General features: G+C 41.8%; 1 protein-coding gene across 3 annotated transcripts in view; it reads right to left on the bottom strand.

The window, feature by feature from the left end:
- ankfn1b (ankyrin repeat and fibronectin type III domain containing 1b) overlaps window positions 1-21,125 on the bottom strand; it is a 128,210-nt gene that overhangs the window by 19,363 nt on the left and 87,722 nt on the right. For all 3 annotated transcript variants that reach the window (XM_086065240.1, XM_086065239.1, XM_086065241.1), the window contains 3 exons: window positions 15,495-15,617; window positions 3,750-3,969; window positions 3,331-3,538 (listed from right to left, as the gene is read on the bottom strand). In XM_086065240.1, the coding sequence (XP_085921366.1) occupies window positions 3,331-3,538; window positions 3,750-3,969; window positions 15,495-15,617 (551 nt within the window). The remainder of the gene's footprint in view (window positions 1-3,330; window positions 3,539-3,749; window positions 3,970-15,494; window positions 15,618-21,125) is intronic.

Below are 21,125 nucleotides of genomic sequence, written 5' to 3'. Positions count from 1 at the left end.
AAACTGTGAACCTGGATTAGGTTTTGAAGCTCCACAACAGTATACTGGATTTTGCCGTTTTTTTTTTTTTTACCACAAAAACATGTCAGGATTGTCACAGAATAAGTAAAATGCCACAACCAGAGGAAACTAGCAAGAATAACGGAAAGAGTGTGGATGAGGTTTGGGAGCTGTTGGAATTTCGGTGAGAGAGACTATCACAATTTGCTTTCTAGCCACATTAATTTACTGATATTAGAGATGTCAAAATTAATCGACAACTATTTTAATAATCGAATAATCGTTTGAAGTCATTTTTTATTTAAAATTGTCCAAATCCTCGGATTTCAGCATATTAATAGTAATTGTTCACTGATTTCTGTAGTCCTTCGTGAAAGAATAATGGTTATCTTTTGTGTTTAATCAAAATAAGACATTAGCAAACATCTGTTTTTACTTTGGAAAAAAATTACCAAACCAAGAACATAGTACAACATCAAAACCCCCCCACCACTTTTTTTTTTTTAAATCACTATACGAATATGAAGTACGAAATAAACACCAATCACTGATTAAAAAACAGTAATCAGGGAAAAAATGGTTCTGTAATACACTTTAATGCAAAATTAAAATTAATCCGATTAGCCGATTAATCGATTAAATAATCGATATATTGATCAATTCTAAAAAATATTCGAGTGACAGCACTAATTGATGATTTTTTTTGTGTCATCGCAGACCCAACATCATGTCTTTGTCTTTCGACAAACTAGTTAAACGCAAATCCAGTATTATCCACATCACAATCCTGTGTACTGTATATGCCAAAGTACAAAGAACTGTACAAACAGTTCATTTAGCTATTTAATAAAAGAGAAGCAGCCCCAATTTAATATTCTTCAAAGACATTGAGCATAAATCTCAATTCTTCTGCTTTGAAACAATTGTCTTTCATAAAGCCGACTTGGACGAAAAGAATAAACATGGTTAACCAAGAGACACGAAGCAACGAATGAAACAATACAACATCAGTGCGGGAAATCCTGACATCAAGTCATTTTTGCAGGCCGCTTTTTGTTGTCCCAATAAACATTTTAACCGAGCTTTTCTTGTGGAGCGATGACAACATCCAGAAGGAGACTGTGTGAAAGTGAGAGCGGTGGGCCAGACAATTGCTCTTCTTGGGGAAAACAAAATGGTGGGAGTATACATTTAAGTCGCCGCTTTAAGTTTTTTTTTTTCTGCAAAAGTGGTGGAACATTTTGATCTATTTAAATCACGAACCGCAGCGCCAAAGCGCCTCCACGGGAGGAATGTTTCGTCTCAAAGGGCTTGACTAAAACAATGTGGACAATCGCAATCATTTATTTCACTCAAAATGAAGCAAAACAAAACAGCAGTAAAAGAAATGTGACACCTAAGCAGCAACGGGGAAGTACAAATGCTCAGTAGATTTTTCATGGTTATTCCGTTGTAATCAAAAGACTGCCCCAGCAGGTAAAGCAGAATTACGGTCTGAGGGTTAGACAATAGCATATTGTACTTCTTTTGGCGGCCCCTCACACGCCAAGTGTTTAGGACTGGTGCGAGTCTGTGTTTAGTCTGTGTGGCCTGCGTTTGTTCACAGTGGATTCCACTGTTGAGCGTTAGATTCCACTGTTGACAGTAAGTTTAAAGCTCTGTGTCAAAATGTCCATCTGGCTGTTTGATTGCGTGGCCCCTTTAGTGTCTCCTCGCTGGCTGCGGCGGGCTTCTCCTCTAATGCGAGCGTCTCCGCCGGTCGGGGTCGGCCGTCGCTTTGATTGGCCAGCGCGCGCGCAACGCTTCAACTCTTGCTTGGTAATGCAACAGCTGGGGTTGAGGTTTAAGGTCGGGGTTCAAGCTAGGATTGAAGGGGCAGTCACCCGAATCCTAATTTGGAAATGGACTTTTGGATTGCTGGAAATAGCTGCTGAGGGTGCAAAAAAGTTCAAATAGTTGCATGTCCAGCCTTTTGAGATACGCGTCATCATTGAAAGTCACTTCACAAGCTATTTAATGCCTCTTCTATTGAATGTTTACATGTTTAAAACTGCCTAAACAAAGGCCCTAACTGCTAGCTTAATGCTAACATCCACCCATCCCATTTTCCTGAACCACTTATTCCTCTTAATGCTAACAAACAACTGGAAATTCTATTGAAATACTAACAATTAGCAAACGTGTTCACGGAACAAATTCAACTCATTACTCAAGTTCAACTGGCAACTCAAATTCAACTCATAACTCAAATTCTATCATATCATTTTCATGACAAATTCTTAGAAATGTAGTAAGATTAAATTTTTCAGTAAACGTCAAATTCCAGTCAAACACAAAAAAGTGTGTTTTTAAAACTGCCTAAACAAATGCCCTAACCGCTAGCTTAATGCTAACATCCGCCAATCCATTTTCCTGAACCGCTTATTCCTCTTAATGCTAACATACAATAAGAAATGCCATTGACATGCTAACAATTAGCAAGCATGCTTACGAAACAAATTCATCTTGCAACTCAAATTCAACTCATAACTTTAATTCAAATTCTCTCAAATCCTTTTCATGATTAATGCTTAGAAATGTAATAAGATTTCAATTTTCTATAAACGTCGCATTCCAGTCAAGTGTTCTCAATTTAACGACACCTTTATAGCACGTCTGGATCAGTGTGTGTGCGTAGCGTGTGTGGCTGCGTACGAGCCGCGTTCTAATCATTAACAAAAGAGCGGAGCAGCAGATTATGCAGATGACTAAACAAACACTGCGGCGTGATTACCGCCACGCCATCGCTTTTAATCTATTGTCTTTTGCCGGCATAGCACACACACAACACACAAGGTAGACGATCGTGTCAGTTAGCGAACGTGACTCATTGCTTGGGAGCAACTCCGCGAGCTACTTTGGCAACATCGGATGTTGACGGAGAAGAGGCGCTATGTCGCTTTGCCACGAGGCGCCAGCTAAAGCGAAAACAAAATCAGTAGCTGCTTTCTGCTGTGTCGTGACAAAACTGTGCTGAACGCATAGGCTTCATTAATGCCTCCGTTTCTACCGAGAGCATGGTTGCTATAGTGACACTCACAAATCAAGGTCTCACTTGTATGGATGTAAATATGAAGTCGCTAAAGAATATCGAGATATTTTTTTGAAACTGGCAACACAAAGCAAAAAAATAAATAAAAAAAATAAATAAAAATTCCCCGGTCCGGACGGATACCTTAACGATGATTATTCATAGCACTTAGTTGTTTCCTTTTGGTATTACAGGGAGCTGAAATGTACTCTCCAGCTTGGTGGAACTGTATGAGAGGCGCGGTGCGTTCCTCTACTCACAGTGGGGGCTTTCTTTGGCACCGGCGTGGAGCAACAGCTTAGCCATGGGCACGTTGTTGGTCATGATAGCGATGTCCAGGGGCAGGAGGCCTTCACTGTTTGGGGTGTTGAGGTCCAGCTCCTCTAAACTGTACTGGGAGAGCAGCAGCTGCACCAAGTCCAACTCCTGGTGCTCCACTGCCTCAAACAGCGCTTCATTGCTCTGGAACTGTGACACAGAGACAGTTTGTGGAGCGTTCAAGAAGAATACTGCTGAGTCGTAGCGGTGAATTCACACACCCACAGTGTTTAAACTTGTTTGGCTACAAAAGAAAGGAGCTGGTCAAGAGCATGTGATGTTAATACTATCTTCCCAGTCTATTTTTAGACAACAACGTCCCCGTGATTATTATTTTATTCCGACGTTGCCTCGGACTTACTATGGTGGTTTTGCGCAGTCTCTCCTTGTCTCCTCCCCGTCCCGACACCACGCTGTCCTCCAAGGCAGAGGGATTGGTGCTCACACGGAACTTTCCAGACAAGTTGCGGTAGAGGCGGCGAGCTGCGCTTGGCGAGGACAAGCTGGCAGACTTACGGGCCGGGGTCGGCTGGTGGGCCTGGTCCCCCCTCATGGGCTGTGTCATCTTGCTTGAATCAGCCCTACAAGAACAAAGAAGGCAAAAAACGACATAGATGATGTTTGATGACTATGAGCTGCACTAAAGCACAACATTACATCTTAATTGTCTTCCCACTACCACACAGAGACGGGGGATGACTCACATTGCAGTAAATATCAGCTTTAAATGGCAGTCGTTGAAGCCTTTTTTAAAACCAAGAATTGATACAACATGTGTAGTTAAACGCAAAATGATTCATACCTGGCCAATTTTTCAGTTGAAGTGATTATTTTAATGCATTTAATAACTTGGATTTATGTAGCGCCTTGCTAGGGTTTTGGTTGGAAATGACATAAAAAAAAGCAGCAAAGACTTATTAGGGATCAATGATAAACTGTTTAATTTAGTAAATTATTCATATTCCAGACCTTATGGACTGCACTATCCTAAGGGATCCTGCTAACTTCTAGCAGAACCAACAACAGCCTTTCCTAAACTTTTTTTATTTATTTATTTTATTGTCCTTTCCTAAACTTCTGTTGTTGTTGAAATAATGCCAAAAGTAAAAGCTAAAACAAAATATGTACGTTTCATTTTAAAGAAGAAACATTTACACCATCAGCCAAAAGTATGTGCACCCACTCGTCCCACTCCATCAGAAAGTGTCGTCATGTCTGCCGTGTCGCTTTTCAGCGTCACTTCGCATGCGTTTCAAACAGATAAGCATCTTTTTTTTGCCTCTTGTGTCTCGGCACGGCTGGTATGGAGACTATGCTCCGTCTCCGGTCCGTCATGGGAACGCCGTCGACGACCGTCTGCTCAGTGGTGTCGGCACACACTCAGCTGCTGAAGGAAATGTCAGCAGGGGCCTACAGGCGACAGTGACAGACTATGCGATAGGTCCCACGCACCAAACGGGAGGCGGAGAGATAAATGAAGCCCTCAAGTGGTAACTTTCAACAGCTTTCTCTCCTTCTGTTCCTTGCCGGGTCTCATTCATCTCTCGGCGCCCCCCTCCTCCCCTGACCAACTGTCTCGTGTTTCACATCTTCATCGGCCTTCAATTAATCTGGTTACAGTGATTGTAATAGTGTCTGTAAATGACATGTACTTTGTGTCACACATCTTTTAAACACTCTGTCAAGGCGATGTCAAACAGCGTAGAGCTGGGAGCTCCTTGGCAGGAACTCGTTCCATTTTAGGCTTTGGAAAGAGGCGGTTCAGGACACAACAGACACATTGACGTGGGAGACACACAGAAGTCCTGCATCTCAAGACAATGTCCAGGAGACCAAAGTCCTGCATCTCAAGACAATGTCCAGGACAGACCAAGTCGCCAGAACGCACTTCAGGAAATCACAAGTCCTGAATCTTAGGATATGTCCAAACAGATCAAATCACTAGGAATAGCTGCAGGACATAAAGCAGAGAAATGAAAGTATTGAATCTTAAGACGATGTCTCGGAAAGACCAAATCACCAGGAACAATTTCAGAACAGAAAGGTGAAAAACACAAAATCTGACAAGTCCAAGGACAGATGAAACCTTCAATAAGAGCTTCAGAACTCAAAGGAGAAAAAAACAAGACTCGAATCTCAAGACAATGCCGAGACAGACCACATTTTTATGCAGAGCTTACAGACATAAAGCAGAGAAACATAAGTCTTTAATCTCAAGACAATTTCCAGGTCAGACCATATCTCCAGAAAGAGCTTCAGAACACAAAGCAGAGAATCTTAAATCCTGAATCTTAGGACAATGTCCAGGATAGACTAAATCTCTAGGAATTGTTTCAGGACATAATCGGAGACAATGCCTGGGACAGACCAAGTTCCTAGGAAGAGCTTCAGGACACAAAGCAGAGAAACTTAAGTCTTGAATCTCAAGACAAGATCCCAGGACAGACCAAATCTCAAGAAATACCTACAGAACACAAAGGAGGAAAACATAAGACCTGAATCTCAGGACAATGACAAAAGCTAAAAAAAAAGAAAATCTTTAATCTTAGATTAGTTATTTTGCCAAGTTGAACAAGGGTAAAAAAAAGTTCTTTGTGTTTATAGAAAGACATTTGAATGCTTCACTGTAAATCATTCTGATCTTGGAACTGATCACTTTCAAAGCAAGAGGCCTCTACCAGAGGTGATGGGGTCGCCAATTTTAGGACTTGTTAGGAACTGGAGTTTTTTTTTTTTTTTAAAGACATGAAAATGCATTGGACACCCACGAACCCGCTTATCATCAATCACTTTGGACAAGATCATTAGACAAATTGCAAAACCAACAAGCCAAAGTGAAAAGTCTGCCAGCGTTCGGCAGCGGAAGAAGGTAAATGAAGGAGCCGAGTCAGGATGGGCCATCGTGCCATATGTCAAAAAGTATCCAACAGAACACGAGCAAATTTGTCAAGTCGAGAACATCTGTAGGAAAAATGTTATTTATATTCCCGCTCCGCTATGGACGTGTGAGTCCACACGAGCATGCTCGCACACACGAACCCTCCCCGCTGCACATGCGGACCGTACGACAGCTGACAGCGGCCCACATTGTGTCCGTTTGAGCGGCCCCCGAGCCCTTGCAACAGGCCCTTTTTCACGGGGCCGATACACCTAAAATACCCCTCGATCCCTGTCCCTTCCCGCTCTGTCCCATCCATCTCCACTCCCTCCCGTAATAGACGCCTTATTTTAGACATCCTCGTGTTCCCGGCCGGGCCTAACCTATTCCAGTGTTCCAGATAAAGCGTGGCAGGTATTTGGAATAATTTTTCCATGGGCCTGGCCCGGAAGATAAAACGAGATATATTTGTAATGCGTGTGCCGGTATCCCATTTCAAAGAGAAAGCCCATCGGAATCCGGCCCCGGGCTTATTGTTATTTGCCTGAGATGGAACAGATGACTTTTTTTTTCTGTCGGCAGGACGGTGCCCCCATCACTCTCTGACGACATCAGGGAGTGTGCGTGCGCGCGCGTGTGTGTGTGTGTGAGGTTGTACTTTCAAAGAGATGCTCCAGCCTACATCAAATTGCCATTTCACAAGAATAAGTCCGCTTTATTTGTTGTCACAAAAGCAACCCGAAATACAGTGGTGCGCCTTGAGATGCAACCAACCCGACGTGTGGTGTGCTTTGGATCAACAACAAAAGATTTAGCACGATACGATACGATATACTTTTATTTTCCCGTGGGGAACTTACTGCAGTTACAGTAGAAAAACCAAGAGAATAAAAAGAGATACAATTAAAGTTAAATAAGAAGTGCAGCAATAAGTAGAAGACTTCCCAGATTTAATTTATTTTATTTTATTTATTTAAGTAATTTTATGAAAATGGGCTTTTTTTGTGTCCAACACAGCCAAACCCGCCTCTGACAAGTTTACCAGAGGTGGTGTAAAGTTCAGACGGTAAGCCATCATTCCGGGACATTCTCAACCAAAAACTCATCAACTTAAGATCACACAATGATCACCAATTGACAAACGAGCAATAGACCATGAAGACACACAGTTGAGTCCGATTATGTATTTTGCACTTTCTTCAACCCCCGACAGCGATGATGTGAAAATCTTGTATATAAAATGCTCCAACTGCTTAAAAGGATTGCAGAGTTGTTGGAGTACATTTAAAGGGAGCCACAAGTATGTACTTAACAGCTCATAAGTGGGGCTATCTCAAAAACATGTCAACGCGGGCAGCTGAGTGGAAAATTCTGCCCCGATATGACGATTGCGCAGTTCCATTGCGAATTTGCATAGGGTGCGTCGACGGGCGCCAGAAAAATCAATATTATTCAGATTGGCTGTCCGCAAGACATTTTGTTCGGATGGGGGAAAAAAAAAAAAAAAAGGAAAAAAAAAAGCAAAATCTAAAGTAAAAAAGCCAATGTGTGATTCATTTCAACCTCACAGCAGGCACTGGCGTTTATGTCAATCAACTTTCTATTGTAAGACACATTAGCGCTGACATGCATCGTTACCTCCACCAAGGAGGTCATGTTGAAAGAAAAGAAAGAAAGACTAGTAGACTAACTCATAATAAATGTTTTTTCTGTATGACCCTACTCACTTCATAACAGCTGTTATAAATGTTCCAATCTCCTTAGATGAGGGCTAAAAAAGGTGACAAACTACCCGTAAATGATCCAGAATAGTCGGCAGATTGGGTTACTTTAGCTATAGACTTTGTCTAACATTAGAATCCTATTTTCACTGAAGCAACCCTCTTCGCCCCCCGGCTGTTTTACTGGATTTTGACTGATTTTGCAAGGCCCACAGAATATTGTGTTCTATTGCTATAAAAACATGGAACCTACCAAAAGAAAGATTAGAGTCTCTTCTTACATCGGGGAAACTAAAGTATATTTGTATCTGTTTGAGTTTTGCAGCATTTAGCATTCGACTATAGCTACGTTTCATGAATATTCACATTCCTGGTGAAAAAAAGCTTGTTGCAACATGGCCCTGGCTGCCACCTGCTGGTCGTTTTTTGTAATAACTACCATTGCTTTAAACCACCTCTTCATGTCAGAAGTAATTGCAATGTAAGATACGATATGTATTTTGTAAATATGTGTTACTTAAGAGTGTTGAACTAAAATGTAAACATTGAAAACAGAGCTATTATGTACAGTATATTTCTTGATAGATTCTTTGACAAATGTTCTGTCCTCTCGGGTTCAAAAGTGGTGCTGGTGAACCGTTAGATTGACACTTTTGTCCCTCCCACCAATTTGCCATTTTTTTAATATTTACTACAAAAAATGATGTCTCCCCCAAATACTCAAACAAAAGAAACGGCGTCAACCTCGGGAGTCACGCACGTTACTGCCTCTACAGGATCAAAGTGGAACTGTATTTTTTTTCTTTTTAATAGTGACTGTGCAGAAATTGGTTTGTAAAAGTTTTTGTGTAGCTTAAAAAAAAAGAAAAAAAGTGCTCCTCAGGCTCACCTCTGCTGCAAACCTGATTCATGCGTTTTCCATCAATCATGGTTTGACATGGTGGAATTTTTAATCTATATTTTTCTAAATGCTATTAAAAATGTTTATGTTTTTCCCCAAGTGCTTGGCAAAGGCCTCGGGGGTAGCTTAAATGTTGGTTAAATGTTTATATATACATTAGTAATGGGTTATTCCTCATTTTTCTGATTGAATTACATGATGGTGTTTGCTAAAATTATCCGTGGCACCGACTTTCCGCCGGTGAAGGCGGCCCACAGAACGCGCTGCGCTTATTTTCGTTCCGAGTGAAGAATGGAAAGATTACGAATCAAGATTACTCAAAAAACGTCTGAAAGGCAACGTGTTGCACTGGAAGGACCGAGTCGACTGAATCAGAGACAGCGAGAGGACGACGTTGCAAAAGTGACGCTCACGCGCGCGCGCGCACACACATGCTGAGAGTACGCTGGCCGCTCTAAATGTGGCTTGTAGAAGGAAATTCTGAAATCCGAGTCTTGGCACCAGACAGGCTGGAAGCAGGCAGGCTTCTGGACACAGAGCGCGCACACACACATGGCGGGATGGAGGGCTTTATTACTAGATTCATTTAGCCCGTCCGCTCTGTTTGGCTCTTATCAGCTTATAAGCGACGTGAGGCCGTGCCAACGCGGCGACCTACGGCGTCTCGCTCGCTCCGTCGGCATGGCGACACAACAAACGCGTCCGCTTTTTTTTTGCTGGATATTAAAACACAGGTTTGTGTGCGCCCCCCCCCCCCCCACACACACACACACATACACACTCACCGCCCACCAGCGCACACATGTGAAGTTTCGCTTAATGCGCCGGCCGGCCAAGACAATCAGATCGACGCCAATCTCTCAGGCCGCATTTATACGGACGCCGTTTTATGGAGTGATGTATCAGGTGTGTGTTCGGGTTTCAGCGTCGCGTTTCACTTCATATCCCCCCCAAAGGTGTCTTTACGTCCGGACGACTTCAGCACATGTGTGGCGCGCATTCAAAAGGTTCAAGGACCTGGAAGTCGCGTACCTGATTGACCAGCAGCTTTAATACGGGGCTGGCATCTAAAAACAAATCGCCCGATAAGCAGCCTCATTAAAACATTCGCATGTGTGTGTAAAGGTTGCAAAGGGTTGGCAAATTTCCATGGGAATGATAAGAATGTGTGTGAATTTATGGGAATTAACTCATTCACTGCCGTTTTCAAACCAGTTCCCCTTATTGCCGTTTTTTTTTTTACGTTTTGGTACAATATAAGCCAAAAGTAATGCTTTTCAATGTGCAATGATGAAAACGCAACCTCCATAAATTTTGTTGTGTTTGTCCCAGGACCTTATGCTTTTCAATGTGCACTGATGGTACTAAAATGACTAGGCATGGTGAGTTTCATTAACATACAGCTTTTTTAGCCAGAGTTAGCTAGAGGGTGCTGTTTCTGTCTGTTATGTTGGTCCCAGGAAGAGTGACCCCAATTTCTGACCAAAAAGCTGTGAAAACGAGCTTTGCAGAAAAGTGATTTTAACGCTAATATTTGTTGCTTTTGTGAAAATGTAACAATAAAAAAAAAAATAGGAAAAAAAAGACAGAAAGGTCCTTTGCTGGTAAAGTGATGTAGCAGCAACACTGCCATCTACAGGAAAGTGTTTATAGTGGTGCTCCAAAATGACAAGATGGGCTGTACGGTCTTCGACGCCTACTCATTGGAAAAAAAAACAAACATACATGACATAATGACGTATATAGTCGTCGGTGGCAGCAAACAGTTGGATTCCAGTTGATGAATATAAAACATCCATGCTAATGGACGCTAAGCTACAATTAGCCACGGTCCGCTGTCACAAACAAACAGATGCTTCGTTATTCACCCATAGGAAAAAAAACAAAATCCATAAAATCAGAATGAATACAGCAAATGCAAACCTGCCGCACTTCTCTTCATAACCATCTTGCTTGTCTGCTTTGCTTGTGATGTTCACGCATGTTACATCTATAGTATATTATGTGAACTCTTTTCAATTTTGTGTGCATTGATTATTGAAGTTAAAGTTTCCCCTTAAAGGGTCAAATGCATCCTCTATAGGGTTTAAAGCAAATGATTAACTTGGCCAGTCTAAAAACTTGCATTCCTTTCTTTTTGCCTTGCCTGTTTCAATACTTTTGAAAATATGTATCCAAATTTTTAAAATAGTTTTTGCCCATCTTATACTTTGACCTCTCATCAGCACCTTCATCCCATTAGCACAGCAGCGCGGTGAACTTTTCCCGCGCTTTCTCGCAAAATGCTGAAAGAGTGTCGCGATGGCCTCGGCCGGCGCATCTGCTGCCGGTCGCGGTTATTAAAAGGGTAACGCAACCTTGTAGGTATTAACTCATACATGACTCGCTTTGAAGTGTGAGCCGTGCGCATAATTGGAGAGCTGGAACAAACCGCGAAAGAGTGAACGGCGCGTACGCGCAAGCTAGCGGCCTGTCGGCGATGTTTTATCTCGTCGTCTCTTTTTCCTATCTTGTCCTCGCTCGCTCGCTTATTTTCTGATCCCTCCCCGGGGAGAGTAGCAGAGGAGTGGGCGGCGCGTTGTATGTTTAACCTTTGAGGTGGGCCTGCTGTGCTGAGTAAGGCTCGCCACCTGTTGGCTCCATGTTGGTGCGTGCGCGTGCGAGTGGAGGTAAATCTCTTAATTTTGATGAGCAGAGACAGCGGAGTCGCCATGGGGATGTGGCGGTGGCTCGCTGATGTTCTCGGGAAAAAGGGGAGGGGGCATCTCGCACGCACGCACGCACACACTCGCACAAACACGACCCCTCCTCTGCCAGAGGCTCGGTGACACCATGTCTCCCACGGGCGATTGAGGGCCCAGCCTGGGTGGCTCCAGGCCTTGTGTGTCTCTCAGTGTGAGTGTATGTATCACTCCAAAGGGGTCCCCCGCCCGGGCCGCCATATGCCACCCACCCAGCCGCGGACGACAGAGGGGCGGAGGTGACCCCTGGCCGCCGACTCAAGCCACCAGTTGGCCCATTCTCTCAGTCACACGCCGGACGGGCGCCATGTTTAAAGTCCCACGGCTGTTTATCTGGGAGAGCGATGAAGGGAGGTGGTTCGGGGGCCTCGGAGGTGAGGCCTATTCTCCCGACTTATGATAAAAGCCTTTGTAAACACAAACGGGCAAAACGTGCATGCAAAATAGCCTGACGTCGATGCAGATTCCTTCAAATTCGTGTGTCGTCAATTTGCAAGCAATCGTAAACGTTCCGTCTCATTCGGTTAGACTATTCAATTTGATTTAAATTCTGAAGGTTGTGTTTAAATTTGATATTGATTTAAATGAGTTGCTGTCAATTCAGCAAGAAGTAAAAATACATTTTGTTGAGAAAAAAAAAAAAACTTGATGCAAAGCGCCCCCTACTAACCAGGACTCACTCCTACATTTTTTTTTTTTTTTTTTTTACAGTACAATATGGCCATCTTCTTTGCAGTACATAATTATTTTTGTCCAGGCAAAATGTTACTCTTGTATATTTATGTGGGAAGAACAATGGTAGCCAATGGGCTGGTGGCCTTATGTTTTGTTTTGTTTTTCTTTCTCGTCACGTATCAATAAATAGCTAGTACTGTCTGTGGTGCTGAAGTTGTAGAACCAGACATCGGTCTTGTTCATTTTGGATTTTAGCAGCCTCCAATTTTTAATTAGACTGAAAAAATAATAATAATCAACTGGCAACATTAGATCATTACACTTTAGTGGATTTATGCGGGAAAAAAATGGGAAACATTCATATAAATTTGCTCTGAAAATGGTATTTTAATGAGTCATGTTACTGTGACAATAATGCAAAATATATTAAAACTCTTCGAAGCCTTATCTTTCCCAGCTTTCCGACATCCATAAACCCATCTCCGGATGTTATCAATATCAATAAATTTGCCGTTATATTTTATTATTAGACCTTTGGAAATGCTCCAAAACTGTTTCATACGAGTATTACTCTCTTGGCTCAGGATTCACTCAACGGTTACGCGGTGTTTGTCTCTCAGCATAAACGGCAACGAGCCACTAAATATATCGTCAAGCGGTGAGCCGCATGAGGCTGCTTTACTGCTGCCTATATGTCTACCAAGGGTCCATTTCATATATATATGTCATCATAAACATTTCGGTCGTTGTCATAAGTTGTCAGGAGACGATTATTATTTTTTTTTTTTTGCATTTAAGCAGTGAGCGCTTGATTAGGAAGCACTTGGAACTCATTGGGTTTTCAGAGAAGTCTGAACTTAATCAAGCAAAATCAAAATAAAAAAAATCAACTGAGATAGGATATATTGAGGAAAAGATTCCATTTCCCGTATGACATTTTTCAATAATGAGTAAAGTGATAAATTACGAGTTGCAGGAAATCGAATAAAAGCCCAACAATTTCAATGATTCATTGGAGGTTTTCAATAGATTCCGTGCCGATGACTTTTGCATTCCAAAGAAGCGCCGCTCGTCTCGTCAGTCGCTAGCCTCACTTCGCTTGACCTCCCAATAGTGTGACTCACGACCCCTGTTTATGATGTCACAAAAAGAGCGGTCACACTCTCGTAACCGTTGCTCACCCCGGAGAAAGTCGGAATCCAGCTATATATACAAGCCCCCCCCCAACCCCCATCCCGCCGGCCCACTCGTAAATGAGCATGTCCAATCTACCCACTGCGTTTCATTAAAAGCAGACCACATCAGTCAGTGCGCTCAAATTAAAGGCCAGCTCCCCCTTCGTCGGCATTATGGCACCAAAAAAAAAAAAAATACACGGAGCTGTTAAAGAGTCAAGGACCTCACACTGCACGTACACTGCAACGACAATGCCCGTACACGTAACATCGCCATCCCGCTGACGGACCACACATAGATTCCCGACACGGACCCCGAGACCACACAGAGAGTCCCGTAAGGTCGACAAAAGACCCTGCACAAACCCGACAGTGGGTCCTTAACATGACTCTCGGGGAGAATCCAGCACTTGCACGTTTTTTTTCACGAGCCACAAACTAAGGCTGCTAACAGTAATGGTAGCCCCCCATGGTGCTCTGGTGGGAACCAACAGAGTACAAACACTTTGCTAATGTACTGTACTGGAGTTTCCCCTCTACTTTCTGTCTAATCTTTAAAAAAAAAAAAAAAAAAAGGTTATATAAATAAATCAGCCTTCTTTGGTCCCATATTCTACCTCAAAGTTGATTTCATAAGAATCAATTGTTACCTTGGGCTTCAGGAGCTTTGCTGAATCTATTGCTTAATATGAACCTGAAGAAAAAAAAAAAATCCCATCTATCTTTTTGCCAACTACTACTACACTCTTAAATACAAGGACCAGCCCAACATTTTTGGTGTTATTGAACCTAAAAAGTTGGGTCATATGAAATTAATAACCCACCAAGCAACCCAATTGTTGTGTGTTGTATTGTGAGTTATTCATTTGACCCAATTTTTGGTTAATTGAATTACCTAATTGAATTGGATCAAAAATGAACTGACCCAACTTTTATTTACCCCAAAATGTTGGGTCAAATTAAAATAAACAATGCAAACCCATTTTTTGGGCTTGCTTTGTGGGTTATTAATGTAATCCAACTTTTTGGGCTAATATGATAACCCAATTGAATTGGGTCAAAAATTAACCAACCCAACGTTTATTGAACTCAAAATGTTGGGTCAAATTCAATGAATAACCCAGAAAGCAAGCCAATATTTTGGGTTGTGTCGGCCCATTTATGAGCCCGCTTGGCTTAATTTTGACGCAACTGTTTTTAGAGTGTAGGCAAGTCTAGCAAAAAGAAGCAGAGTAAATGCAGAGGCTTCAGAAGTGACGCTTAACTAGCAACATTTCTGCCTGACAGGTGCATATATCACCTTTTTGATTTCATTGATTGTACATTAAAAAAAAATCAATTCGATAACATTTAGCGTTATTGTAAGTCTCCCTTACAAATAAGTTCAGCTTGTTAAAAATGCTAATGCTAACTTAGTATTGCTAGTGCTGCTTTTTTTGTTTAAGTTGCATATGCACTTTCTGTGACCATCAAGACTACGCCTTTTTACTTGGCTAAAGGCGTTACTGTAAATCCAATTCTTCTACTTTTATTTTTTATACACAAGTATCTGTACTACTGAAGTCCACGGTGTGAATAATTTTGCCACCTCTGCCACAGCGATGAGAACCTGGAAGCCACTTAGCTCGGCCAGACAAGCAAAGTTGTTTTCCCAATGGGAAGAGAAGCCTGAAAGCAGGAGCCAAGAACACACAACAGGAAGTTCAGCGAGGATGCCAGATGAGCGTATGGCAGCATGAATGGGTCAATAAACGAGCGGAGGCTAGGCAACAAGAAGGGGAGACGAGGAGAGATTGACGACGAGGATGTGAAAGCGGCCTCGCCGCGGAACGCTTTCAAACTTCCTTTTAGCGCCTGCCTGCCGACTGGAGCGCAGCGAGATGGGCCGGCGCCACTGGAGATGCTGGTGCGCTCTCTAACCAAACACAGAACGAGACCCGGTAACCCGCCCGCACAGACCCTGCGCCCCAGAGTGCGGAATAAACCGGGATGATAAATAAGGTCTTTGCACTTACCAATCCACACTAAGAGAGCGTCGCCTGTAGGAATGCGCTCGTTCCGACGCGGGCTTTTCGGCTTTGGCGGGGCGTTCTTTGAGGGAGAGACGATGGGTAAACTTGGAGATTCCAGATTCCGACCTGGCAAAAAAGATGGAAAACGAAGTTAGTTAGTTAGTCTTGCAAAAGAACAACGGTTTGAACAAGAATTCTGTGGGATCTTAATGCAAAGGAATCTAAGCAGTCTTTTTGTTTCTTTGCTGGATCAATATAAGGTGCTTAGTGTCTACATGCTATTAGCATAAATACCACAATGGTTATATTTAACTTATTTACTGCCATTGGCAACTATAGACGTCAAAAATTAATTTGAACTATTTTTATTAGTTTAAATTTCTTTTCCATTTTTGTTAACAAGAGTATGAAAAGCTAGATTTTTTTTGGTCCATTTAGAAGATATAAAATTTGTGATTAATCATGAGTAAGTAATGCGATTAATTACAATTAGAAATTTTAATCGCCCGACACCCCTAATTTTTAATAATCTTTTCTTTAAAAAAAAAAAATCTTTAAATTTTTACTAATGTTTGTTTTTTTTAAGAAAAAATTATAAAAAATTAGGGGCGTCGGACGATTACAATTTTTAAACGTAATTAATCGCAGGACTTCACTAGTTAACTCACGATTAATCACAATTTTTATTTCTGTTCTAATACAAACAAAAAATTCTAGGTTTGAATACTTTTGTTGACAAAAGTTGGAAAAAATGTAAAACTAAGAAATAGTTCAAATTAATTTTTGACGTCTATGGCCGTCATTGGCAGTGAATGAGTTAATGTACAGTACTTGCTAATTCTATGCTGAGAACTCACTCCTGTTACATTTGCTCTAGAAACAACTTATTGAGCCATTTTGTCTTACTAAACACTACAGTACAGTTTGATTTACTTCTGAGGCGTTCAAGAACAGCTAAAATGCTTCGTTTTCTTCTTCTCAATAATTGCAAACACGAAAACAGACAGCCTTAAAAGCAATAAAAGTAAGACATTATTGATGACAAAAATTCACCAAGAAAAGTCAGCACCGCAGATTCATGTAAAGTACTAAAACACATTTTAACTGCAAATTATTCAATCAATGTGAAATATTATTGTCGGACACACATGTCTTTTTGAAATATATTACCGATGAAGTTACTAAACACTGCAACAAAGCCAAAGTTCCCAAAGGACACACGAGGTTGCAGGGAAAGTTGTAGACTGTGGCTCGTATTTTCCAAATCATTTTTACAGGAAAAAAAAATAAATCACAAATACATGTTAATCTAATTGACTCGGTTGCCAATGTTCCAGTTTGACTTTGAGCAGAAAATAAGATGGGTAAAAAATTTAAAGTAAACAAACGTTTTATCCGGTGCGCATGCTAATGTTGTGTTTCTCCATCTAACCACCAAGTATTAAGTCAGACGACTATTCAAGCTATTTATTAAAAGTTATAACACTTTTCCAAACTTGAAACCATCAGATTCAGCATATTCCCTTGACGAAAAAAACAACAACCCAAGAGGCTGACTGGACCTCCAGTGGTGTCTTGAGATAGAAAATGACAGTCTAGAATATTTTACTTTACAAAAAAGAAAGAAAGAAAGAAGTCAACCATTTTTTTGCGTCATGATTAATTCACTGCGGCACCTACTAGTGAACATGACTTGGCCACCGGGGGCAGTACAAGGCAGTCACTTAGACACAACGAAGAAGAGTTTTACAACTACTGTAAATAAATAAACTGCTGTAAATAGAGTTGTTGTTTTTTGTCTGTGTACATGTGTTGTGCTCAAATATCCGTTGCTTAAACAGCCCGACTACTAATGTTGTTCCGATACTGTTTTTTGGGCCCCAGATACCGATTCCCAATTTTGCAGTATCGGCTGATAGCCAGGTTTTATTATTATTTTTTTTAAACATGAAAAAGCTGCCCTGCCATTGGTTCAGACCTTTTAAGGGCCAATAGGATATCTTGGCTCGGCATGCAGTGAACACGTCACGCAGCAGTAAATGTCGTGCACGAGCAAGACACAAGATTCTGCATCCGAAGTCTTATATTAGCGTCGGAAATATTGGTATCGGCATGTTACTTGTGAGTACTTGCCGATACCACTGTTTTAATGCAGTATCGGGGCCTATCGCGATGCCGGTATCGGAACAACACCACCGATCACTGATGCTACTTGTTAGCTTGCTTATGGCGTTTGACATTTTGCGTTAGCATTAAGCGAGTTGAAGACAAAGTTGTGAGGTTGTTTTAAAATACGTGGAATTCCCGAGCGGCGTTAAAGAGCTTGAGGCTGCTGTTTTGAGAATTGTTTATTATCTGCCACAGTATTGCTTTATGTGCTTTTTTTCCCCCCTCAATCAAAACCCTTCTGAGAATATGCTTCAAACACACACACTCGCTCGCACCTGTTTCCGTCCGAAGAAGTTGCAAGGGGCGGCTTTCTCATTGAAATGACCTCATAGGACGGCTTATCTGTTTGAACAACCCTCAGCTCCCCCACAAAACGCACTGCTTTCTTTCCCACTCCCACAGCCTCTCCGACTGACCTCCGTGCCAACGTCTCCGAAGACTTGGTCGACCTCAAAGACAAAGAGGCATATTTTCCAGTATGACTCACATAAACGAGGTGTGGGATTTTCATCAGATGGCAAAAGAACCCCTAATTGGCGGTATTAAGTCTGGACTCCTCCTTCAAGGGCTTTTTAATTAAATTAGTACCACGGGGGCTGCGCATTTGCCAGCTACTGCCGTACACGCTAATGCCGCTCGACATCAACAGTGGTTTAAAAAAAAAACACACGTTATAAAGAAGAGCGATTAGTTTTGTCTCGTCGATGGTTATCGTTAATACTCGTCTTGGCTTACAGTCGGCTCGAACGTTTTGGCTCGGGACCAACAGTTGCATTAAGAGCGCCGGTCATACTTCAAACAAAACATTCGGATCAAACACATGACAATAGGATGATGACTTCAATGGCACCAGAATATATAGGATCGCCGCTTCAAACACGCAGGGTGGCAGCGGGACATAAATGAGGGTGCAGGGAATCCCTTTGAGGGCTTTAGGGTAAAAACGGAACATGTGAAGCAGGTGGGTCGTAGCGGAGGGAGGGGGGGGGGGTGGATTCTGCCGGCAACTGGCTGCCTGAGAGCCTCAAAACATGGCACCGGCCCAAGCAGCTGTCCCGGGCCAACGTCCTGGCAGCGAGAGGAGCGTAATGATGCAATAGTCTTGGAGGAGGAGGATGCGCCAGTCCAGTACTCGGTACATATCTGAAAAACTCATGGTTACGTAGGATAAGGTACTTACCGGTTTACTATGGTTTTACAAAGTCAAAGTTAGAAAACGGCAAACTTTACATTTGCAAGGACAGCCACTAAAATGCCTTTTTGTTTGTGTTCCAGTCTCCCTGTTGCAACCCAACCACGACCAAGACGAGGGGCCAGCAAAATTCTCTCGGACCCTCCACATCCTGGTCACCACCACTTCCAGCTCCTTCCCTCAGGGGAGGCGCAATCGAATTATGCACTGGAAAATTAATTGAAATTTAAGAGTGTTGCGGTTACAAGTTCCCGACGTTCAAAAAAAAAAAAAGTCTTGAAGGAGTTTTTGACATTTGTAATGGGTTCCAATCAACAGAATGGCTACTTTTGTGCTATAATTGACTGTAAAGAAGCACAATTGAAAACAGAACCAATATAATTTACCAATCCATAAAGTGGCAAACAAAAAGTGAGTTAATATGGTTGAATTGATTGGTAGTAAATTGCAATCGAACCCACCAGAAACTTGCCATTTGTAAGCATTTGTAATACTGGAACCATTTTGAATTTCACACTTTTTGATCTCCAAAGTCCCATTCTAGTTATTTGGGATGCATCCACATTGTGTGAAAATGCAATTTTTTCCATCAAACACTAAGCTCACATTCTGGCAGCTTCCCGGTCTGTTTTTTGGTTTTTGCTTTTGGGTTGTTGTTTTTTTTTTTTTTAGCAAAGGCAGCAATTGAATCAGGGCGAATGCATTCACCAAGCTCGCTCTCACAGCACACAAAGGCATCAGCGGTGCACTTTGACCAAGCTTTAGCCTCGCTAACCCAGTTTTGCTTGAGAATGCGTGGCATTCGAGGAAAATAGAGCACCAAAGAGAACAGCGTCGCGACCAATGTTGAGTTGATTCAGTTTTGCCTTCATCCCGAATATATGACAAATTCACAAGATCTCCTCGGAAAAGGCAAGAAAAGCCTCCATACCGTCTATGATTACACAAAAGGTTTTACTGTTTAGAAAGTCATTCCAGTGAAAGCACCAGGATGCTACATATTTAGCTTATCTGCGCGACGTGATCGGTCTGAGGTTGAGATTTCTCCTAACCACTGATCTTATTTCATATTATTAAGGCTACACCATAATAAATTATAAAGGCAGACAAATACCTGACCTCGTTTCAGCAATTATGGGCAATGGCTGCGGACCTAAAACAACACGTTTGGAAAGGAGGGAAAACAAAAGCTTTATTGCCAATATGACTGCAATACGCCAAAAAGAATGGAGGCGCCCATCATCAGTAAAACGGCAAATGTGACCAATGTTCATACATGCGTGCGCACGCACTCGCACTCGCACGCACGCTTACAAAAACAAAAGTTCAATTCAGGAGCGTAACCCTCAATACGTTTCATTAGGCCAACAAAAAGCCTTTCAGTGGTCCAATCATAAAAGACAGCAGCCAGGCTATGAACGTTGCTAATTAAAACTGCTCAAAGAAAGCCTTGTTTTGCGCATGCCATACCCATCCGAACCAAAATGTTTCTCGCCGCCCCGGATCTGCCCCCCCCCCCCCCCCCCTGCGATTGAATTCCCACCATTAAAGCACGCTGATATGTTTCGAAGCTAACACAGTGAGCATCTTGAGCACGCTACGTTTCAACAATGTTAATCTGTGTTTGAAATAATGAGGCGAGGCAAGAATCCATTAAATGTCGAAAGGACGTCGCTGGTAGTCCATCTGGTTCGGGCTGTTGACTTTACAATAACCAAATTAATTGGGTAAAAAAAAAAATAATAATAATCACCAACAGAAAATTTTGAGTTATTTAATCCAAAGCTTTGGATCAACAGCCCACAAAACAACCCACGATTGAACTTTTTGGGTTAATTGAATAATCCAACTGAATTGGGTCAAATTATTATATTACATTATTTAACTCAAAATGTTGGCTCAATTTGAATTAATAATTGTTTTAAATCATTGTTTTTCCAAATGCTTTGGGTTGATTTGTGGGTTCATTTGACCCAACTTTTGGGGTTAATTAAATAACCCAATTGAATTGCATAATAAAATGAACTGATGCCAATTTTTTACAGTATAAAACAAAAAAAAAATGTTGGGTCAAATTGAATTAATAATTGTTTTAAACAATATGTTTATCCAAATGTTTTGGGTTGATTTATGGGTTCTTCCTTTGACCCAACTCTTTTGGTTGATTGAATAACTTAAATGGATTCGGTCAAAATTGAACTGACCCAAAATATTGAATTAATATCCCACAAAGCAACCCAATTTTTGCGATTGCGTTGTGGGTTACTTAGTTT

The sequence above is a fragment of the Leptonotus elevatus genome, chromosome 20 (genome assembly GCF_054856555.1).
Source record: "Leptonotus elevatus isolate MCC_2025b chromosome 20, RoL_Lele_1.0, whole genome shotgun sequence".
Lineage (NCBI taxonomy): Eukaryota > Metazoa > Chordata > Actinopteri > Syngnathiformes > Syngnathidae > Leptonotus > Leptonotus elevatus.
Note: the sequence above shows the minus strand (reverse complement) of the source record. Positions and strands in the feature narration are given on the sequence as shown.